Source organism: Acanthaster planci, linkage group LG01, assembly GCF_054643075.1.
Source record: "Acanthaster planci isolate LZ-2023a linkage group LG01, COTS_SCS, whole genome shotgun sequence".
NCBI lineage: Eukaryota > Metazoa > Echinodermata > Asteroidea > Valvatida > Acanthasteridae > Acanthaster > Acanthaster planci.
In genome coordinates, this window is record NC_141777.1 from 29,950,212 (window position 1) to 29,972,208 (window position 21,997).

Sequence of the window (21,997 nt, forward strand, 5' to 3'; positions counted from 1 at the left end):
TGAAAGAAGAGAACTTTGTCACTGCCTGTCCCCTAGGTTTTTGATGAGGTTGCAGAATATGCAGCCTCTGTGGGACAGTCTGAGTAGTTGGCTTCGACTTTAAAGAGAGACTATGGCCACCCAAAGCAGGCTCCTGTGAAGTAACAATCACATGGAAATTCCGTACAAAGGGCTGATGGCATAGGATGAATTCTTTTTTTGGGGGGGGGTGATTTCTCATAATTTTCTACATTTCAGGAATTAAATATTAAAGCTTTTGAAAATTTCGATTATTCAAGTTTTGCAATTTTTGTGCACTTTATGCAAAAAAGTGTAAGACTTGTATAATCTTAGTGTGGAGGGCTAGTGCGGGTGAAGGTGTTAACATGAAAAAAACAAAGGCACCTACACCTGGGCTTGAGTCACTCTTTTGTTTATTTCTGAAAGGAGCAACCGTTGTGCAGGCTATAGCAGCAAGGGAGACAGCACGTTGGGGAATCAATTACACAGTAACAAAAATGACAGAAAAGGAAAGAAAATAAATTCAATAAGTGAAATGCCAAATCATCAACAAAGCAGGACCCTAGTGTGTATGAATTAAAATACATGAAGTTGTAAACAGCAGTTCCTTAATGAGGCTGACTTGTCAAAGTGTTAGAGCTCATCTTGAACCTCACAGTGAATCTCTTTTAGAAACAGTGAAACACATAATGATCCAGACCTTCCAATTTTACTGTTATAACAAGGAATTTGAACTGCCTGTATACAGTGACAAGTTAAGCTTTCTACCGTGAAAGTAATGACTGTGAATCATTTACCTACTGTAGCAAGGGATTGCTCTCTGAAGACTTAGGCTACAATTGCTCAAGAGATTAAATCCAATTTATTTGAAATTCTGATCTTTGTGTTCCCATGTGTATGTCTACAAATGTACGCCATGCACAATGACCTATGAAATAAATTTCTGTGACCAAGAAGGGGCACCTTATATGCACTTGCACTATAATAATTGAACACACAAAAATATCAATTAAACAACTGTTGGGAGCCCCCCCGACTTAAATCGTGAAATATACTCTTCTGAACGTGAACGCACGAGGGCACCCATTTAACATTGTGGCTTACGGGAAACTGAAAGAAAATTCTAATTTATACGTTGCACTGAAATACTCTATTTGCCGACTTCATTATACAACGGCTTATGGCCATTTGCTAAAAAGGGTAAATTTTCCCCGAAAGGAGCTAGTGGTGTGCAGGCCAGCAGCAAGGGAGACCGCACATTGGGGAATGGCTTGTCATCGCTTGGTGGCGCTGTCACTTCTTGCGCAGAGTCATTATTATTGAGTGCGCCCAGTACCTGCACATCCTCACATTAATTAATAGTTATAGCAACTGTGATCATGTGACGCAGAAACTTCAAGACAGCTGCTAGAAGTCAGGGTTCAAGGGTCTCAACAGAAGCTTCTTTTATTCGCAAGGCTACATGACATACATGGCACATGTGTCACTTCTTCGCTTAGCTCCTGATTTAAACTCATTTCTAAGCTCCATCCTAGTTCCATGTTCTCAGCGTCTATATTGTAGTTCCTATAGGTTCCATGCAGAGCTCCGTGAAAACTAACAATAAAGAGTAATAAAGATTTCCATAAACATGTGTGAAAGGACATCACATATGCACGTAACATGAACACAAATACATGTACTATCACATGACCTACATGTAGGCTACAGTATATCAACTATCCACGAGTGTGAGGTAAAATCTGGCACAAAATTCCCTAACTTAAACCAAACCAATAAAGTAATCTCTCCATATAAAGGAAAACAAGTTATTTACCTCCTTGAATCCTCTAAGGTCCATCAAAAGGGTACACTGGATAAAATTCAATCACAAAGTATTTACGATAACTTGGAGAAATGGCATGATCAACTTCCAAAAGCATGAGGTGATTTGTTTGTTTGAACAGCATCTGTGTACTCCACTTAATAACTGCACGAGGGCGCTATAACAGTATGACTAGTCTGCATTAACATGGCTCCCCAAAATTAGTACTATAACTCTAATTTTCAAAACACAGAAACATTAAACAACAACTTGTACGTTGAAAGACCCTTGAATTACTAAACAATTAACTGGTTAAAACTACACTTAATTAACTAACTAGTACTACGTTCTTGGCAAAAGTACGCATAGTAGCAACAAGGTTCAATCTGATTCCTTGGTGTGCTGAGTTGTCTTACTTAGGCTCCTCGACGGGGAACTCTCCGGTATCCTTGTTTGTGACAAGCAGGACTAGCTTCTGCACTGGACGTTCCAAGTATCTTTTGGGATGCGTCTGCTTGCCTTCTACGTCGAGCAATGGGTCGCCTAGAAGAAGACGTGCACTACGCACTAGACCATCTTTTCCTGGAAAGACGTCCTTGACACGGCCCAGTTGCCACCTGTTGCGAGGGAGCGTGTCATCCTTAACAAGCACTATGTCATCAACTTCAAGGTTGGGGTGTGGACGGATCCACTTTTGCCTCAACTGCAATGTCTGGATGTATTCCTTTCTCCAGCGGTTCCAGAATTCATTTGCAAGGAACTGGACTCGACGCCACCTTTTCTTCGAGTAGAGATCAGTGCTTTGGAAACATCCAGGTGGTGGTAAAACCAATGTTGACTTCATAGTCAGCAAGTGATTCGGTGTTAAGGGAGCGAGTGAGGTTGGGTCGTTCAGGTTATCGATGGTCAGAGGTCTGCTATTTATGATGGCAGCTGCTTCTGTCATGAGAGTCCTCAGTGACTCGTCGTCGAGATGAGATCCCAGTTGATCCATTAGGGACGAGAGTACTCTTCGTACCGAGCGGATTTGCCTCTCCCATACTCCTCCTGTATGACTCGCCGTTGGTATATTCGTCTTGAATTCAACTAGGTCGCAGTTCTGCTTGATTAGGAACTTTCTGACATGATCGGTGTTCATCTCTTTCAGGGCTTCATTGAGCTCTGATCGTGTTCCAACAAAGTTGGTGCCCTGGTCACATCTCAGTTGTCGGATAGGTCCTCGAATGGCGATGAATCTACGCAACGCATTGATAAAGACATCAGTACTAAGTGCAGTCGTGGTCTCGATATGGATTGCTCGGGAACTCATACAGGTGAAAAGAACGCCATATCTTTTGAGCTCCTTGCGGCCTTCCTTTATGTACCATGGCCCAAACAGATCTACACCGCAATATGTGAAGGGAGGAGCAGGTTCAAGTCGGTCTTCAGGCAGATTTGCCATCTTCTGTTCTATGACTGGTTTGTACAGCTTTCTACATTTGACACACTTAGAGATGATGCTGGATACCGCAGAGCTGCAGCCAATGATCCAATAGCCGCTTGACCTGATCTGGTTAGTGGTCATACTTCGTCCTTGATGACCTGCTACTTCATGGCAGTGTCGGATTATCAGGTCGGTGATGTGATGATTTCTCGGGAGTATCGCCGGGTGCTTGAAGTTGGGAGGAAGGTCAGCCCTCTTGATACGTCCCCTAACTCGCATTACGCCATCTTCATCGATGAACGGGTCCAGTCTATACAGACAGCTTGTCTTTCTCATGGCTTTGTTTCGGACCCCAGCTGTCTGTCGATCCACGCAGTTGCTGCTGACATCCAGTGACTCCAAAATCTTCATTTCCCCTGCGAAGGAATGTCTTTGAAGGAGACGAATGATCTCAACTTCTGATTGACAGAGCTCTTCAACTGTAGCTGGTTCATAGAGAGGGATTGGTCTTTCCTGCGGTGTTTGGATTGGCTTGATCGTTTGTCCTCTCTTGATGAGGCGAGCTTTCAGGCGCTGTTTCAGCTTGAGACAGATTGCTACTGCTCCCTTGACCCGATGCCATTGTGAGAATCTTTCCAGGCGTTCTAACATAGAATGCTTCGGAGATGAATGTGTGGAGAATGCTTGCACTTTCTTCACTTCAGGATCGTCAGAAGAGACTGTTGGACTGCAAGCCTCGATTTCGATTGGAATGTCCCTTTCTTGTAGAAATGCAGGACCATGTAGCCACCTTGATTGATTGACCAATTCGTTTGCACACAGGCCTCTGGAGCCATCATCTGCTGGGTTGGCCTCTGAGCGTACATGTCTCCACTGGTTTGGTTCGGTTTGGTCCCGGATTTGTTGCACCCTGTTTGCCACGAAGGTGTGGAATCTACGGGCGTCGTTGGCTATATATCCTAGGACAACTTGGCTGTCCGTCCAGAAAACCTCACTGTATTCCTTATAGTCAAGCTCCTTCTGTAGAAGTGCACTGACTCGCACGGATACAACTGCTGCATTGAGTTCTAAGCGAGGGATCGTGACAGTCTTCAACGGGCAGACTCTACACTTGCCCATCACCAGGGCACAGTGGACTCTTCCTTCAGTATCTTGAAGTCGTAGATATGAACACTGTGCATATCCTGTGTTACTGGCATCGGAGAAATGATGAACTTCAATGGATTTCACATCTCCAAAGTCCTCTGGCCGAAAACATCTCGATACCTTTAGGTCTTGAAGATGAATCAGGCTGCTCCGCCATTGCTCCCATCGAGATCTTACAGGGTCTGGGAGTGGATCATCCCAGTCAGCTTGATCTTTGCAGAGGCTCTGCAAAATCTGTTTTCCGACGAGTACGACAGGAGCTACTAGTCCCAGTGGGTCATAGACAGAGCAGACAGTCGATAGAACTCCACGTTTTGTCAGTGGCTGATCCTTCAAGGTGATGCGAAACTGGAAGGTATCTGATTCGATACACCACTGAATTCCAAGGGCTCTCTCAACTGGCAAGGAATCAAATCGAAGGTCGAGATCCTTAATCCCCCTTGCACGGTCTTCCAGTGCAACTGCATCGATGACCTCTACAGAATTACTAACAAACTTATGGAGACGCAGGCCACCTCGTTTGCAAAGATCCTTTGTCTTCTGGATCAGGTCAGTTGCCTCGTGTTTGGTTGGAACGGAGATCAACCCATCATCCACATAGAAATTTCGTCGCACGAAGTTGGCTGCTGCAGACCCACACTCTGTCTCAAAGTCATCAGCTATCTGCCTCAGGCCAAAGTTTGCGCATCCCGGAGATGATGTAGCCCCGAACAGATGCACTTTCATACGAAACACATGAGGATCTCCTTCACAGCATCCATTGCTCCACCACAAGAACCGAAGAAAGTTACGATGTTCCGCATCGACTTGGAACTGGTAGAACATCTTTTCAACATCGCATATGAGTGCAACAGGTTCTCTTCTGAATCTGCACAGTACACCTACAAGGGCATTAGTAAGGTCGGGACCTTGTAGAAGGTGATCGTTGAGACACACTCCGTGGTATCTAGCACTACAGTCAAAAACTACCCTGATCTTTTCAGGCTTCTTGGTGTGGTATACCCCATGGTGAGGTATGTACCACACATGACCGCTGTCTTCATAGGCTACCTCGGATTCTGGAACACGTTCAGCATAACCGTTTTCGATGATATCCTGCATGAAAGAACAGTAGTCTCGATGGTAGCTTTGATCCCTTGCGAAGCGTGACTTTAACTGGTCCAAGCGGCGAACAGCTTGCATCTTATTGTTCGGCAGTTTAGGAGGTTCAGTCCCCTTGAAAGGAAGTGGCATGATGTAATGACCATCCGGTTGCTGGCGGATCCCTTCCTGCATCTTCTTCATGAACTTGCGGTCATCAATCGAAACTGGAACGTCGCATGACTTTCTCTCTGAGAAGTCGAGTTCCATCATCTCAACAATCCCCGAAGGTTTGATGACTTCCTTGACATGTGTTCTAAATGCAAGCAGGACTTGGTCTCTCACGGTGTTCATGCCAACTTGACATTCTGCCTTGGATAACGTTGTCGGGTTCTCGCATGCAAGAATTCTATGGCTCACTCCCACTTGATCGGATTCATTCTCTCTCAGGTCTGGGTCGACAATTCCTATAATTCCCCAACCAAGGTCTGTCCTTTGACCATACGGCTCATTGTCGACTGGCGCAATCACTTCACGAGGGGCAAGGGCTTGTGGGCAATTGTATCCGATTAGGATTCCAACTTCGCAATCAGCCACCGGCATGAGTTCCCTTGCTATCTTGTCCAAGTGGGGCCAGCGTCTTGCCATGTCTGCTGTAGGTATATGTGTGCGGTTAGCTGGCATGATGCCTCTTGTGTATGCCGTAGGGAGCGTTATTCTCAGATTACTGTCATATCCTCTCACTTGTAGTCCTCTGATCTTCCGAGATTCTACTCGCTGATTAGATGAGAACATTGTGGATAGCAGTAGCTGGACCTTAGGTCCATCGAGTCCGAGTGCATCACAGGTATCATCTAAGATAAATGTGGTGTCCGATTGCGTGTCCAGGAGTGCGTACACAAGTCTCTCCTGATTGGGCGTGTCAGAATGTGACACCCATACCGGCACGATCATCGAACTCTTTCCTTGTACGCAGGTGTCACTGAAGTTGTTCACTCTTGTGTGTGAACTCGTTGAAGCTACCACTGGCTTGGGTGGTTCACTCTCTGGCTTCGGGTTTGGGGCTGGAGTTTCCTTGACATCACCGTGAAGTGAAGTTGGGTGTCGTCGTTTGCATGTCTGACAGGTTTTTCTCTGCCGGCACTGCTTCGATCTGTGGCCTTGAGTTAAGCAGGCGAAGCAGAGACCCCTTTTCATCACAAATTGTTTCCTCTCTTCAAGCGTCTTGGAAAGGAAACTTCGACAGTCGTCAAGCTGATGACTCCTTTTCTCACAAAGTAGACAAACTTCATCTTGAAAACCCCCTTTTCGTTTTGTCTCAGTCGCAGTAGAGAACGTGCTAGCTCCTGCAGCTCTCTTTGATTCCTTTCTGGCACTTCTAGCATCTTGCTTCGTACTCTCACTCGAGGGTCTTTCCGCTTTGAGGGACTGGAGTGAAGTTACAGGGTCGCAGGCAAGATCAGCTTCTTTCACAACAAACTTGACGAATTCCGTGTAGGGGGGAGATTTGTTGTGTTTTTCCTTCCATTCTTGCGCCTTTCGACCCCATCTTGGTACAAGCCAGTCTGGAAGTTTAGCAAGCAGTTTTCGGTTTTCCCTGTCATCATTGAGTATGTTCAGATTCTCGTTCGTCTTCATCGCAGATTCGCATTGTCGCAGGAAGTCAGCTAGATTTCGCAAACCCTTGCCATCTCTGGGGGCTATTTTGGGCCATGTGTCTAGCTTGTCTCTGAATGCATTGGCAATGACGAACGGATCACCATATCTCTTCTGTAGCAGGGCCTTGGCCTGGTCAAAGGCATCGTCACTTGATAGGATGAGGAATCCGTCAACTGCTTCCTTTGCTGGTCCAGTCAAATATCTCTTCAAGTAGTGTAGCCTTTCCGAGGGGGGCACACCTCTTTTCTCAATTAATGTTTCAAAGCTGATTCTCCAACTGGGATATTTCAGCGGGTCGCCTGAAAACACACCGGGCTCTGGCGGGGGAAGACGACTCAAGTTCAGCTGATTGGCAAGGACTTTGGCCAGGTCACTCAAGTCGTTTCTGTCATCTCCTGCCAGCGTTGAATTCTTTGGTTTCTCAGGGATTTCATCTGAATTTGCTTGGTGTTCAGATCCCGACAATGGTGGGGACTCATCTGCTAGGCCTGCATTGTCGTGGCAGTTGGGCAATGACTGCACATATTCCCTTACCATTGTGTCACGATTTTCAACCTCTCCAATTTCTTCAATGTCAGAGTTGACAAATTCTTCATTTAGAACCGTGTCTATGGCACGTATTCTGGCTTGGGTAGCACAGAGGTTACGCATTGTTTGCAATTTGGCAAGCTCAGCATGATTTTTTTCTATTTCTGCCCTCTTTTCTGCCTCAGCATCAGCAAATTCTAATTGAGCCTTCAAAGCTGCTGCTTCTGCTGCCAGTGCGGCCTTTGTAGATGTAATCGACGAACGAGAGGAATTTGTCCGGATGCTTCGGTGGGAGTGTTGTGATGACATTCTAGAACGCTTTTCAAAGTGTTCAGATTGTGCCGCTTCCTGTGTCAGGTTGTGATCTGCTCCTGATGCACGAAGCTTGTCACTACTGGTTTCGGTAGGGGAAACTGGATTCGCAGCTGTGCCTGACATGTTAGTATCGGGTGTCTCGGCCATGAAGGGAATGGGCATATGTTCCTGTTCCAATTTCTCTTGTTCTCCGGTGGCAGACATGATGGCGCATGTACATGTACCTGTTCCTAAAAACTGCAAATTACTAAGTGGGAAATAGGTACCGCAAGTTATACACACATGTACATGTAAATATACCAGTGCTGATCAAAATTGGTTGCCACTAAGTACGCAAATTTCTAATTTAGGAATAGGCAATCAGCACTAGTAAACAGCACTTAAGTACTTAAGTATTTCGCAAATTACAACATGCTCAACTGCAGTGAGAAACAGAATTAACTGGCAAGAATTCTTCATGACGATTCAAAATGGCAAGAAAATTTACATGGCAACATGCGAAAGTACACGTGAATCTTCAATACAAATATGTACACTTTTGTAAGGAATCAAATGAGGTTACAAGTTTCGTCGATTTCACAGGACGTCATGACAACTCACAAGCAAGTCTAGATTCATATAAGACATGTAAATCAGGGCGAAATGCAGTTTACGAATGTCTCAAAATGAATTCATACGACATGGCAAACAGTACGTGTTCAAAGTTTATAACGGAAGAGTTCCTTGAGCGATGTTGCAAATTCTAGTTCGTCTTCTCGGTAGGTTGGCGGCAGCCTGCTGTATGATGCATTTCGTCCTGTTCGTCTGATGTTAGCCCAATGTATGACGCAGCAGGCCTTGTGCTAAGATGTCAATCCAGATGTACAATGCAATGGCCTCCGGTAGTACAATCAAACTCCGATGCATGATACGCCAGCACCTGGTAGTATGAACTCCAACTGATGATACGGAAGCCCCCTAGTAGTAGTATCTGACGTGTAACCAATGTGTATTCGATGACCCAATGTCCGATGAACGGAGTTTTCACTATAGCAACTGTGATCATGTGACGCAGAAACTTCAAGACAGCTGCTAGAAGTCAGGGTTCAAGGGTCTCAACAGAAGCTTCTTTTATTCGCAAGGCTACATGACATACATGGCACATGTGTCACTTCTTCGCTTAGCTCCTGATTTAAACTCATTTCTAAGCTCCATCCTAGTTCCATGTTCTCAGCGTCTATATTGTAGTTCCTATAGGTTCCATGCAGAGCTCCGTGAAAACTAACAATAAAGAGTAATAAAGATTTCCATAAACATGTGTGAAAGGACATCACATATGCACGTAACATGAACACAAATACATGTACTATCACATGACCTACATGTAGGCTACAGTATATCAACTATCCACGAGTGTGAGGTAAAATCTGGCACAAAATTCCCTAACTTAAACCAAACCAATAAAGTAATCTCTCCATATAAAGGAAAACAAGTTATTTACCTCCTTGAATCCTCTAAGGTCCATCAAAAGGGTACACTGGATAAAATTCAATCACAAAGTATTTACGATAACTTGGAGAAATGGCATGATCAACTTCCAAAAGCATGAGGTGATTTGTTTGTTTGAACAGCATCTGTGTACTCCACTTAATAACTGCACGAGGGCGCTATAACAGTATGACTAGTCTGCATTAACAATAGTCATTCTGGAAAGAACTCTTTGGCATCATTTAAGGAGCCGTGAAAAGTCAGGGTGCTTTATTGTTTTCTTATTCCAAACCACCTGCTTTATGTTTCATGGCTTTTCGTTTATCCCCCAATCCCTTCCCTACTTTTTTTCTGTAACACATCTAAACTAGTCCAAGCCTGTTTTCTCCAAGATAATCTCACAGTTGTTAAAATCATTTACACATTAAGGCTTACAGGGTGTTTAGCAGGACTTTTAGTGTGGTGTTTTATAACGGTAATTTTTTCTCATATGTGTGTCCTTGTCAGTTGTGTCAACAAACTTGCCAATTTTCACAGACATCTGGTAAAGAGATTGTTTAATTTGGCTGGGACTATTTCCTTCAGGACCACTTGACCACATTGAATTTCCAGGGACCTCTGACATTAGAGGACCCTTGGCCTTGTTCACCCTGAATATGTGGTTTTTTTATGAGCCTTGTAGAGTTTGGACATTAGATAAACAAAATGTCAAAACTGACTAGGAGCCAACTGTTAAGGTTTCCTACCTGTGTGATGGGTATATCAAAGCTATACTCACCGACCTGAATTGGTTTAGCAGAAAAAACGTAGAAAATGAATTATTGAAAGTTTGTAGAAAAAAATCTGTAGGTTTCAATAAAATTCACAGAAATGGGATTTAAAGTGTACTGAAATGCAATCAACTAAGTTGTCACCACCTGTTGGTGGTCTGGGCTGTACATTTGCCCTTGTCTTTGTTTGTCTTGTTCTTTTTTGGGGGGGGGGCTCTCGCCAGAAGTAATGAACTCTACTCCCATAATTTTGTTCGGCTGATGATCATACTCAAAGGCAGGATAGATGTACACGTACATGTTACCAACATAAGCAATACTACAGCACATATTCACATCTTGTACTGTATGTGTGTTTTTTTCTGTGTGAACACAATAACGAATAATTATTCATTCTTTTAGTGTACTCTTGAGTAGAATTTGTGGTTTTAAAAGCTGCATCACCTTGACAAGAGAATTTTCAAGAGGTTTTCTAGAGTTTTCAAAAGTTTTTAATCAGTTACTTAGCAAGGAAGACTTTTTTCAGTGCCTGAAGTGCCTGAGCCTCAAGTCATCGGTATCTGGTAGCTGGTGCTGATGAAAGTCCAACTTGTGGGAGGGTTTCTGATTATAGCATGTTCAATGATTAAAGGCATAGCATTTAAACTCACTATTGCTTGGGGAAAATTAGAGCCTGTACTAAAAAAATTAAAGCAATTTAATGAACAAAAAAAAGAAAGCTCATCGCTCCAGATATAGATAAAAATCAGTTGTTCCTTGACTTTTGTTGAGGTAATGTACCTTGCCTTTACAGCTCCTGCTCAGAGTTGAAGCTTTTCCATTCATCAATGTGCAGATTGTTTCCTTTATATGTACAGACTAATTCGAGAAGACACCATAACTGCGGTGGCGCTGCACTCGCACGTGCATTCTTGAGCTTGACGCATACGTGCATTTGGCAAGTCATAACATCCTATCGGTCAAAGAGGCATGTAACGCGTATGTACCGCATGTCCATGATCATTGTGCCACCGCAATAATCACTCTTAATTCTGGAAGTCAAATTACATTCTAGAATTATTTGTCTGTCTAAAGTGCTCTCCAGCCACCATATTTATCATTTTACATGTATCGACCAAATTTTTAAAATTTGCTGGACCTTGTCAGTGCAGTCATTGAGTTACTAGCTCAGTCTGTGGTGCCATAAAGCCAAACTTTGTTTGGAACTGTGCCAGAAAGGGTGAGTAGAAAAAAAAAGAAGAAGCCAGCTTCACTTTCTCTTCCCGCCAAAAAATGTTGACTTGCGGGCCATCTGGTCGAGTGTGTAACCATCCTCTCGGGGGAAGAGACTTCCTTTTGCCCTGCGCTATATCCCAGCCTTATCAGGAAGCACAGGATGTGCCCTGGCCTGCTGCAAGCCCAGCCTGGGACTTAGGTCAGGATGAGACAGTCCTGGACTTGACTCCAGTCCCACTGTTATCTGGTTCTGGTCTTTTATGAATGTTGTAGTCCTATTTATTTCAAACTGTTCAGACTGGGATCAAGTTTACGTGTGGCCCGCCTTTAATGTTCATCATCATCTCTTCATCATACTTTTTTCTTGGGACCTTTCAAGTTACATATTGAAGTTTCAGGAAGTTCTTATCTTGTTTTAATTGTTGATTGTCAAAAAGCTTTCAGGGAAAAAAATCCCCATGAATACTCTTCCACTCCTTGTTTTCGTGTCCTGGTAATTGTTTGTCATCTTTACTCAGACAAATTTTCTCGTTAAAAGTCTTCTGCTATGTGAAACATATGAGACAAGCTCTCTCACAGTCTCTGGTAGCCCCATCTTGTCTATGGACTCTCTGTTAAAAGCAGAAATATAGTTTGTGTTCTTTAAGTTCCAATGACAAGTCTATCAATCCACTCCAAGCGGTAACAAAAGAGGGCATGGTTTTTAAATAAAATTGACTGTCCTTTGTATGATACTAACTCACCGCATAGGCGCACAAGTTTATGTGCACTTGACGCAGGGGATGTTGAGTACGCACAATGAATTTAATTCTGAAATGTATGGTCTTTGGGTACGTGCATGCCGAATGCATGCTAGAACCCGTTTGGAAAACTTTGTACTGTCTGTCTGTCTGTCTTTCACCGGTGAGGGTGCACTTCAACTTAGGGTAGATAGAGTCATCCAGCCTCAAATCAGGTCACAAGTTACTCCAATGAACTATTAAACTGGGGTTTTCCTTTATCACTACCCCCTCCCCTCCTCGCCCCCTTTGCCGACATGACTTGTGATTATCTCGTAATTTGACTTGGGACTGACTTGACTGATGCTGCATTAACACTGGACTTCTAAGGTAATACTCAATCACCAAGACAGTGGTAACTTTTCCCAATCCTCTAAGTCCAATACAGCCACTACTCTCTCCTTATGGGTACTTTCCCCAAATCAAGTGGTTAATTTAACTGTCCAGTGTCTGCCCCGAAAAACTGACTGGCCAAGACAAAAAAAGAAAAAGTGACTATATGGCCAACCAGCCTGCTGTTTCTTCATGCCATTCACTATCCAGATATTCTTTTTGGTACCTCAGAACTTTTTCTAGAGTTATAGGCAAAAATTGAGCAATTTTCCTGAAGTCATACATTTTGACAATATTGGATGGTCAATACGGGCATTTCACAATAGCGCGCCTCCAAGAGTTTGAAATGCGTTGACCAATCACGATGCACGAAATCTGTCGACCCATAGTGTGCGTTTTTGAAAGATTCGACAGATTTCACTCGTTGTGATTGGCCAATGTGTTGCAAACTCTTGGAGGTGCACTACTTTGAATTGCCCGTATTGGCAGATGTATTTTGTGAACTTAGTTAGTTAGCCACACTTTCAGTAGAAGTTTCAAAGTTATTGGCTCTAAAATTTAAGCCTTGCAATTTTGTCCATTGTCCTATTACAATTAACCAAAAAGGGCCCGTTTAAATAATCTGCTTACAATTACCCTAGTTACATGGCTGTTTCTGGAAACAGTGGATTACATTCAGGAAGTGCTTTGTAAACATGCTTTTTGAAGCTGAAATAATATTTGTCTTCCAGTTAAGAAAGGTTTCCACGCCCAGATGTTTTGTATTTGGGATTTTGGGTCCATGTCAGCATTAACATACCAATGTTAATTGGTTGGTCACACAATAGGTTGGAGAGTAGTTGGACCAGTCTCAAATGCATTAAGTTAATACTGCGTCCAGAAGCAATCCAGTTATTTCCAGAACACCAACTAATGTTTTAGCCTTTAGTCTAAATTTCTATCAATTGTAAGTTATGTAAACTGAGATGAACTGGAAAGGATTTATATGGCATGTGACTTCTGAAAAAACAAGCCTTATAGGATGTGTCCCTTGAGATTTTGTGAGTTTTCTCGGAGGTTCACTGTTGACTTCAGAAAAGGATTGCAGGAACTTTGGTGGCTTTGTTAGAAAAATGAACTGATTCAAAGTAACAACTCTGTCATGAAAATGCTCTTTGGGGAAATTCTGCTGATTGTAATATTTCAATTTGAATGGTAAGAATTGATTAGAGTGGATGTAAACAGCTTTCTTCTCCTTTCTGGCATTCAGAGGTCACATTCATGATCCTCCTTGCTTGATGGTAGAACCTATGATTTGCCAGAAACAAAGTTGATATAATGCAAGTTTCAGGGAGGATGGTTAATTCAAAACCGAGATATTTTCCTTTTAAGGCCTCTGTCTAAGGGATATCTCTGTCAGTTGATATGTGAAGCTATAAAAAGGATTGAAAGGACTGACGTTATCAGACAGTATTTCTCTCCTCTTCGTCACTGCAGTCAAGTTTCCAGACTGGTGTAGAACAATGCATTTCTACAAAAGGCTGTTTCAGGCTCAGAGTGTAAACAGCTCCTTCTTACATTTTTACACACAAGATCAAATTTCCAGCACTGAAAACATGAGCTCATATTCATAATCACACAATTTTCAAATCAAGTGGCATGCATCCCTGTTTAGACATGTTCAACTTGTGTGTGTAGGGCCTGTAGTTTATCGATTTCTTTTCAGTAAGATCTGATCAAATAAGTTACTCATTACCACATTTGCAAAGAAGTCATCTCAACCGAAAATCCTTGCTTTGAAAACAGGGTCCCCAGTTTTCCCTGTGGACCATGAAGGAATGTTCCTTCCTCCATGTGTGGACATGTCCCTGCTCTATGATCAAAACAACACCAATGGTTGGCATTTCTCGTATTTCCCATAAAACAGTAATTTGCCAAGGGTTGTTCCATCCTCACTGCAATATCCAGTGAAGCTATTCAGTTCTGACGAGAGAACAGATTTTATTCAAGGAGTTTTTGTGTGTGTGTGTGGTTTTTTTTAAAGTATTCTAGGAACGGTCTAGGATTGGCTCAGCTGTTCGAGTCTCTCGTTTTTATCAGGTGGTTTCTCTCAAGTAATATGAGCTTCAGCTTCCAACTGACAAGACATGAACCCTAGGGGTGAAAAAGCTAACAAACTTTCAGTGGAAAAACCTCAATTAAAATAGCTCTCCCTACTGTGATGAAATGTGAAAGGATGTGAGGAAATGTACTGGACTGCTCTAAATGTATCTGATTTGTACAAAGTTTAAGGAATTTGTCCACTGCAATAAAATATGACCCTTATACCACTTTTGATTTATTACTTTATAGATATTGACTCAGATAATATTCCAGTTAGTATTTTCCAGTATCGCAACGATTCCTGGTTTAAAAACAGTGAGTGTATTTCATAGAAAAGAATTCCTGTTTCTAATCAATGAAAACCAAAAATTCACTTTCTTAAAAAGATGCTAGAACTAGAATAAGAGTTTGATTTTCAGTCAAGGGTTCAGTCCACTTTCTGGCCAGCTCATTAGCATGACAAGTGCCCCCGCAGTAATTGGTTGGCCCCCAGAATGGTGAGATTGTGTAAATCTTTGCCAGGATCAACTCCCTGGGTCCTTGGGTTTCCATCTGAGAGCAGAATAGATAAAAAATACAGTTGAAAAAATGGTCCTAATTGCCTGAGAAAGTAGAGGGATGCCACTTGAAAAATGGCTTCATGCAGACATCAGAAATATCACTTAGTTTAGGGGGTGATTTTGTTTTATGTGAATAATTCAAAATGTAATCGGTCAACCCGCACAAAATAGAAAAGCAATTGAAAGATTAGGGACAAGATTTAGGTTTTGGTTTTGAACCTTCAGGGATGTTGTATGCTTGTTATTGAGGCCTGAACAATGCTGATTTTACACTGTCTTTGATGGGGCTTGAATTGGTTGACTACACCCACAGAGCACTCAGGAAAGTCAGGGGGCCATGACTGTGCCATGCACTCAAAGACAGGTTGGGGTGAGGGGGGATGGGCGGGGGCCATGCTCCCCTCAAAAAGGAGAGGATTTTTTTTTTTAATTAAGCAGAGTGAAGATATTAAGCATCTTAGATGGAGGTTGTTTTGTATGGACAGAACCATTTTGTTCAGGAAATTGTTTCTAAGCAGCTGCTTAATGCAAAAGGGCAAGGGATGCTGCTTACTTGTTATGCCCCCCCCCAAAAAAAATTGGGGTATGGGTTCGGCCTGTCCTGAGGATGACAAAGAACAGACTTAATTTTTCCCATTTACATGTGAAAATTTGAGAGATAATCATCAGTTAATCCCCTCCCCAAAACTGTCTGGTGGCTTTTTTTTTAAGACTGGTTCATGCTTGGCATTAAAGTGAGCATGAATATAAAAGCGAACCCTTCAGATCAAATATCCACAGAAATTGAATATTTCTTTGAATGTTTTGTGATATCAAATTTGCATCGCTTTTGCCTTCGCCTGAATTATGAACTGGCCTTTATAGTTTGCTAGCCTTGGCTCCAAGATGGAATGTTGTTGGCATGGGCATCAACTTCAAGAGCAAGAGGGCCTGCTTTTGACATCACCCCTCTAGCGTGCGAGCGACAACGGCCAACAGTGATACTGCAACATCATGGGGCCAATTCCAAGATCAGTGGCCTGTCTACTGTTTGTCCACATGGCTTTCCTGAGATTGAGATGTGAAAACTCAACAACAAAAAACCAGGGCCATGAGACACAAGTCACATTACCCATTGATCATCATGGTTAAGGTTAATCACACCAACTCATATCAATCATTCTTGCTGAATCTAAAGTCATGCCCCGCAAGCCGGCAGTCTCCATGCCAGGAATCTCCCCTACAAGCACCATGAGGTCACGGGAATTAGGGTAGAAGCCCCATTCATCACAGGCCATCTACCACAGGGATATCTAACCCCATTCATTTGTCAGTATGATCAATACTGTTTACTGCGTAAAATAAAATGGGATCAGTTTATTTTTCAATTGCACCCCTTACAAAAGATGGTTTTTAAACTATGAATGTGTTTTTAGAAATTATCCCCTATTTCATGGTAACTTTTTTGTAGATTAGTGGAGTAATTTCAGGATTCCTTTTGCTTGGCATTTAGGCCCCCCCCCTTTTTCAGGAAAATTAGTCTATTTGGTTTCCTTTTTGAGAACAAAAATATCTAAATTGCATGTATAATTTCTGGAACTGAATGGTAAGGGACACATTGGGGAAGTCCAGTAACCCGATCAGGCTTACTCATACCTGAGCAGGTCAGAGTACATCCAGCACTGCTAACATATTAGTTGTCGTGAACCTTCCTGCTAGAGTTTTTAATGCTGTTTACATTTTATGAACATTTTTCTCAGCATTTTCCAACAATTAACGCAACATTCGTTTTTTAACTCAAAAATTCTCATCCACAGTGTTTTCTGTTAACTGTATATTCACGCATGACATGAGTTTGGTGCTTAGTACATGCAGACATGCATGTAATGTAGCTCTGAGATTGGATAACTTCACCCAATGTAATTTGTAGCCTGTTCTCTTTGATTAGCTCATGTGTAGGACATCATTGTTGGTTTGAAGAGCAGTAGTTCTGTGCCTCAACCGCAGAGAACTAACATTAACCCATTTGTAACTTTGGCTGGAACCTTCAGGCAGGATGTAGGGTTAGTTTGGAAAAGGTGGCTGTGGAATGAATATTCATGATTGGTGTAATAATTAGATTTTATGTGGGGGTTTCTAGAGCCATTAAAATCATTCTTTTCCTATCTCCATGTTGCACCCAAGGCATAGAATCCAAAAGCAAGATTCTTTTGTATCCGCAGAATCCATTGCTTGGATTTAGTAAGAGTAATCAAAGAGGGAAGTGGTTGGAGTAAGCTTTTATTCTCTAGCCTCCCAACAACCCGTAGAGCTATAACATTAATCCCATTCCCAACCCCATCAGGACATTGGCAGGTAAGGTCAGTTTCACACCTCTGCTTTTCAGGAGAAGTCCTGCTTTGTAAAGTAATTGACTGCAACCACTTCTCATACAGACCTTTCCCAGTAAAGCAAATGTTATTTCAGGGCATTGTACTGTCTGTGTCGACCCCACACAAACATAACACTGGAGTGCTCCTTCACTGGTAAACCGCAGAACCAGGATAGGATCTCTGTGCACCTTGAAGCCTCCGGCTTGGTGAACTGTGAGGCTGAGTACTGTGGCAGTATATCACTGCAGTCAGTGCAGAAGTGGTTGGTGGCTAGGTCAGGGATGTGACATACTGCGGTCCAGTCGCATACCGGCAGTACCAGGTTGGGATGGGACTAGTTGGATTCTATTGCAAGATAATATAATTGGTCATGACTTTTCAATTCAAGTATGGAGCTGGTATACAAAATTGATTCAACCCATGTTCAAACCAAACCCTTGGAGTGTGGACCTTCAACCCATGTTTAAACCAAACCCTTGGAGTGTGGACCTTCAACCTTTGTTGTGTAAGCTAAAATTATAGTGATCCACTTTTCATTGGAAAATTTTGTATCACCATGGTATCACATGTACACAATTTGCTGAAAATGTATTGGTTTTCAGTGTTGGCTGAGAAAACCTCTGTGGATGAGGTTGTCTGAAAGAATACTGAAAGTATGAAAAAACTTGTTATCCCCCTTCCCTAATAAGTTTGAAGTATGAACTTTGCTTTATTGCACATTTGAAGTGGAAATAGTGGAACAATTTTTGATCCAACCATGCACTTTGTCTATGAAGGGGACATGTGGGCATTTGTCACTTTTGGCCTGAACTTTGTAACATTCTGCTTTATCCAAACTTTACTCTGAAAAATTCTAATTACAAGGACATTACATTAGTCAAACTTCTTAAAGACTATAACAGACAGCATGAATAAAGCCAAAATGTCAAGAACATTATTTATACTTCTTGATAAAAACCACCCAGAACAGTGGACAGATTGCTGGCCAGAGGTCTTGTGGTCAGTGTGTGATATACTGCCAATCAAATCTTGTGGTCAGCTTCCTCCCACCCAGACCCTAGAAATCGCTGCCCCCTAGCACCAGCTGGTCAAGAATGCCTTGGCCTGCTTTTTTGTGGTCAGCTTTCAGACCAAAGTGATGACCAGCAGGATTTTCAACCACACAAACAGGGGCTTGTCATTGGCCAGAAAGTGACCAGCAGACTGACCGTGGCCTTGGTGACTCACAAAGTTTCAAGCACTTACTGTTTGTCCTGAATGAATGGTGAAATGTGGACTGTGCAACGTCTAAGATTGGGCGCACATTTTCCAGTTATGTGCACAGCTGTGAGACTGAATTCTCCACCATGCTGAATTTTCGTGGAATTTTTCTCTTTGAAAGCCAGCTGATCAAAAGCTCCAGCAAACTGTTTACGGACTAAAGTTGAGAAGTTCAAGTAGATTAGTCCCCTCCCCCCCCCGAAATCCTCTCAGTCTTTCTTGACAGGAGAGAAATTTTGAGACTGTCCAAACCAGTGGCATAAGTCCAAGCCAGCAAGGGGGGGAGAGGAGGGGGCCAGGGAGGGGAGGAGGGACACCACAATTCACAGGGAGGGGTTTTCATTGAGCAGATATCCATTTCATTTTACAGTTATTCTTGTATGTCTTTGCCTTACATCCCACTTGACATTTTTTCTTCCGTTGTAGCTGTTTGGTTTGAAAATAATTTCATAGGCAGTTTCTGTTTCTCACCACAAGTCTCACCTGCAAGCATCATCAAATGCTATAAACTGTTCATCCATTTACAGTTAACTTGAGATTCTTTTTAGTAGTATGACCTTTGATTTGACTTAATCGTTAAATGGAAAAGGAAGTTGCAGTCTTGTTTCTTACAATTCAATCCAGTGTATTTATTTCCGTCAATACTCCAAAATTGACTAAGAATTAGTATACAGTTGAACTGAATAGAAGTGCTTTATATTGAATTGGTGTGTGATTTAGTGCTCTTCCTCACTTGTTTGACATGATTAAAGTTATTTGTTTGTTTATATGTATGCTGTAATCAGGTTTTCAAGTATTTAATATATATATATGCACTGTATCTTTTTACAGAATATTCCATACTTGCATGATGATTAACATCTTGATGCGAGAACTTTTATGATGTGGGAACTTTTAATTGATAAGATATAAAGCACTTGTAAATTCTTGTATAGAGTAATTGATGGATTCAGCATAGGCCTCTGATTTTTGTCAGTTTAAGTAAATGCTCACCATCAAGGATTTTTCATATAGCCTATATCAGTGATTACTTTGGAGCCAAAAAATTATTAGTCCCGTCAAGGCCCCATTAGCACTCTGCATTGTAAACTTTGTACCTTTGTTGAAATATGTACCTTTCTTGAATCCACAGCATTCATCCAACTCACAAAATCAGGGCCCAATTTCACAGAGCTGTTTAACAGAAGAAAAATGTGTTAACTTTAGCAGAAAACTATGCTAACCTTAAGCATTATTTCATGGCAGTGCTCAGTGTGGTTTTGGTAACAGTTGTTAACAGCATAGAGATTTCGGTTGTTATGTCACTTCGTTTAAGCAAATTATTCCTCCAAGGTTAGCAGGCCTTTGACTGTGCTTAGTGCTTACACGGAGGGTCTCCGTGGTGCTTATGGTCTCCATGAAATGAGGAGGAGCAGTAATCGCGTGCTATCAGTTGCTGCTCAGTGAAATTGGGCCCTGTACCTTTCTTGAATTCACAGCACTCAACTGCAGACAAGACCAGTGCCAAGTCTATGGTGATAACCTTAGCAGGGAAAATGAATTCCAGCTTTGAAATTTGAGAAGTCATGTAGTTTATGGGCATCCCATGGGGCTGTTAATTCCCCCATGGTCCCTGCAGCATTGGCAGGGTACCAACACGTAGGAAGGTACATGTACACTACTAGCAGTATTCCATTTGTTGTCAAGGGTGCAAAGGGTTGAGCATTATCATAACACAACATCTGGCAGCTGCTTTCTGACTGAGACACCTGTCTGTCATCACAGTGGGGGTGTGGCTTAGGAGTTGGAGGGTGTGGGCTATGGTCAGGGGAGATGTTGTCATATCCATATTTGGACAGTAGCAAGGTGTTGTTTGATTGAATGGGGCAGCATGAAGTACAGAAAGTTGATAGGGTGTCTTATTAGTACTTTGAGGAGACCCTGTTGCTGAAACCTGTTGGCATTTATACATGTACTTTTATATAGAGTGCTGACTTTCTTAGAACCTAGAAAGTAGGGATCAGTATGGTTAATTAGCCCTTCAAAAATGGGCTTGTAACTGTACAGATCACCTGATTCACTCTTTCTTACTTCTAGTTGTTCTATTCAAAGTATCTAAAAAAAAAGCAGACACTAAATCTCCAAAAATTACTGGCTGGTCAAGATTCTTGGTGTCCTGATCCTGACTTACCAGCTATACACTGAAAACAAGATGCACAAAGATGTAAAAGCTGTTTGGTCGTCTCATCTCCTCCCTGAACATTTGTTTTTTCTCTCATTTTATTATTTTTGTCAGGTTTAAATAAACATTCTGAAACTTTTGAACCACTTGTACCAGTTATCCTGAATGACATCAGGACTTAGCAGTGCAGCCACAGAAATTGGATTAGATTTATCAGTTGCACTGGTGAGCAAATTAAGTTACAAAGAAAAACAAATCAAGAACATTCCTTTCAGAATGGCAGAGTGCCTCTTAACTGGACAGCGATACATAATAATGCTTTGATGCATAGAAATGTTACCAGCTGTTGGGTCTTGGAAAGTAATTTCTCCAGACACTGAGTTACCCTTCCATGAATCCTTGACCTTGAGTTGCAGAAATTCCATTAACCCAGAAAATGTTTCTTCAGAAGTAATCATCTCCAGTCCTGGTGCTCAGTTTTCCATGAAAACAATCAGTAAACAGTTTGCTCCTCTGAACCCATCTGCCTGTCCTGGGTCAGCTCTATTTTTTATTTTTTTTTTAAAATTCACATTCCCATGTTAGCCGTGGATCCAGGGCTGGTGCCATGCATCAGAGGAAATGTTACCCTGGGGACCCATCCCCAGGGGGTTGGGAAGCATCCCAAGGGGAATTGTCGGTGTGGCAACCAGTTTTCATTTCCCAAAGTGCTGCTGGAGCAGCTACCTCTGGTGATGGTCATTGATCATCAAATCTAATCATCTCATAGAGGGAGAGCAATACATCACAACTGTTTCATGTCTGTAAAAAAAAAAAAGATCATCATTGATAAAGTATCACTTTTGAAAAGCAGTCTGGCATTACATTCAGTGGCCAATAGTTGTTGGAAATACCTTGTAATTTTGACATCATAATGACAAATAAATTCTCTATGATATCTCACGGCAGGCATGCATCTCATCCATGCATTTATTCTTGAATTCCATAAGTTGCTGTTGTTTGTAACTGTGTAGCAGGAAGGGAAGTGATTTCTGTGTACTAAACTTCACATATTGAAATTTGGA

At 42.2% G+C, this 21,997-nt stretch overlaps 2 protein-coding genes across 20 annotated transcripts in view; one reads left to right on the forward strand and one right to left on the reverse strand.

The window, feature by feature from the left end:
* Positions 1–21,997, forward strand: part of rad51b (RAD51 paralog B) — a 209,670-nt gene that overhangs the window by 119,734 nt on the left and 67,939 nt on the right. The window lies entirely within an intron of this gene.
* LOC110985605 (uncharacterized) lies at positions 1,421–9,632 on the reverse strand. 3 transcript variants are annotated; one of them, XR_015423633.1, is made up of 2 exons: positions 1,817–9,632; positions 1,421–1,596 (listed from the first exon to the last, which is right to left on the reverse strand). XR_015423633.1 is itself a non-coding variant. In XM_087131052.1 (2 exons), the coding sequence occupies exon 2, from the start codon at positions 8,157–8,159 to the stop codon at positions 2,217–2,219; it is 5,943 nt and encodes a 1,980-aa protein (XP_086987178.1). In that variant the 5' UTR covers positions 8,160–9,215; positions 9,436–9,632; the 3' UTR covers positions 1,421–2,216. The 3 variants fall into 3 exon arrangements, 2 of the variants coding, with proteins under 2 accessions (XP_086987178.1, XP_086987235.1); XM_087131052.1 differs by having other exon boundaries at positions 1,421–9,215; positions 9,436–9,632; XM_087131109.1 differs by having other exon boundaries at positions 1,421–8,202; positions 8,556–9,632.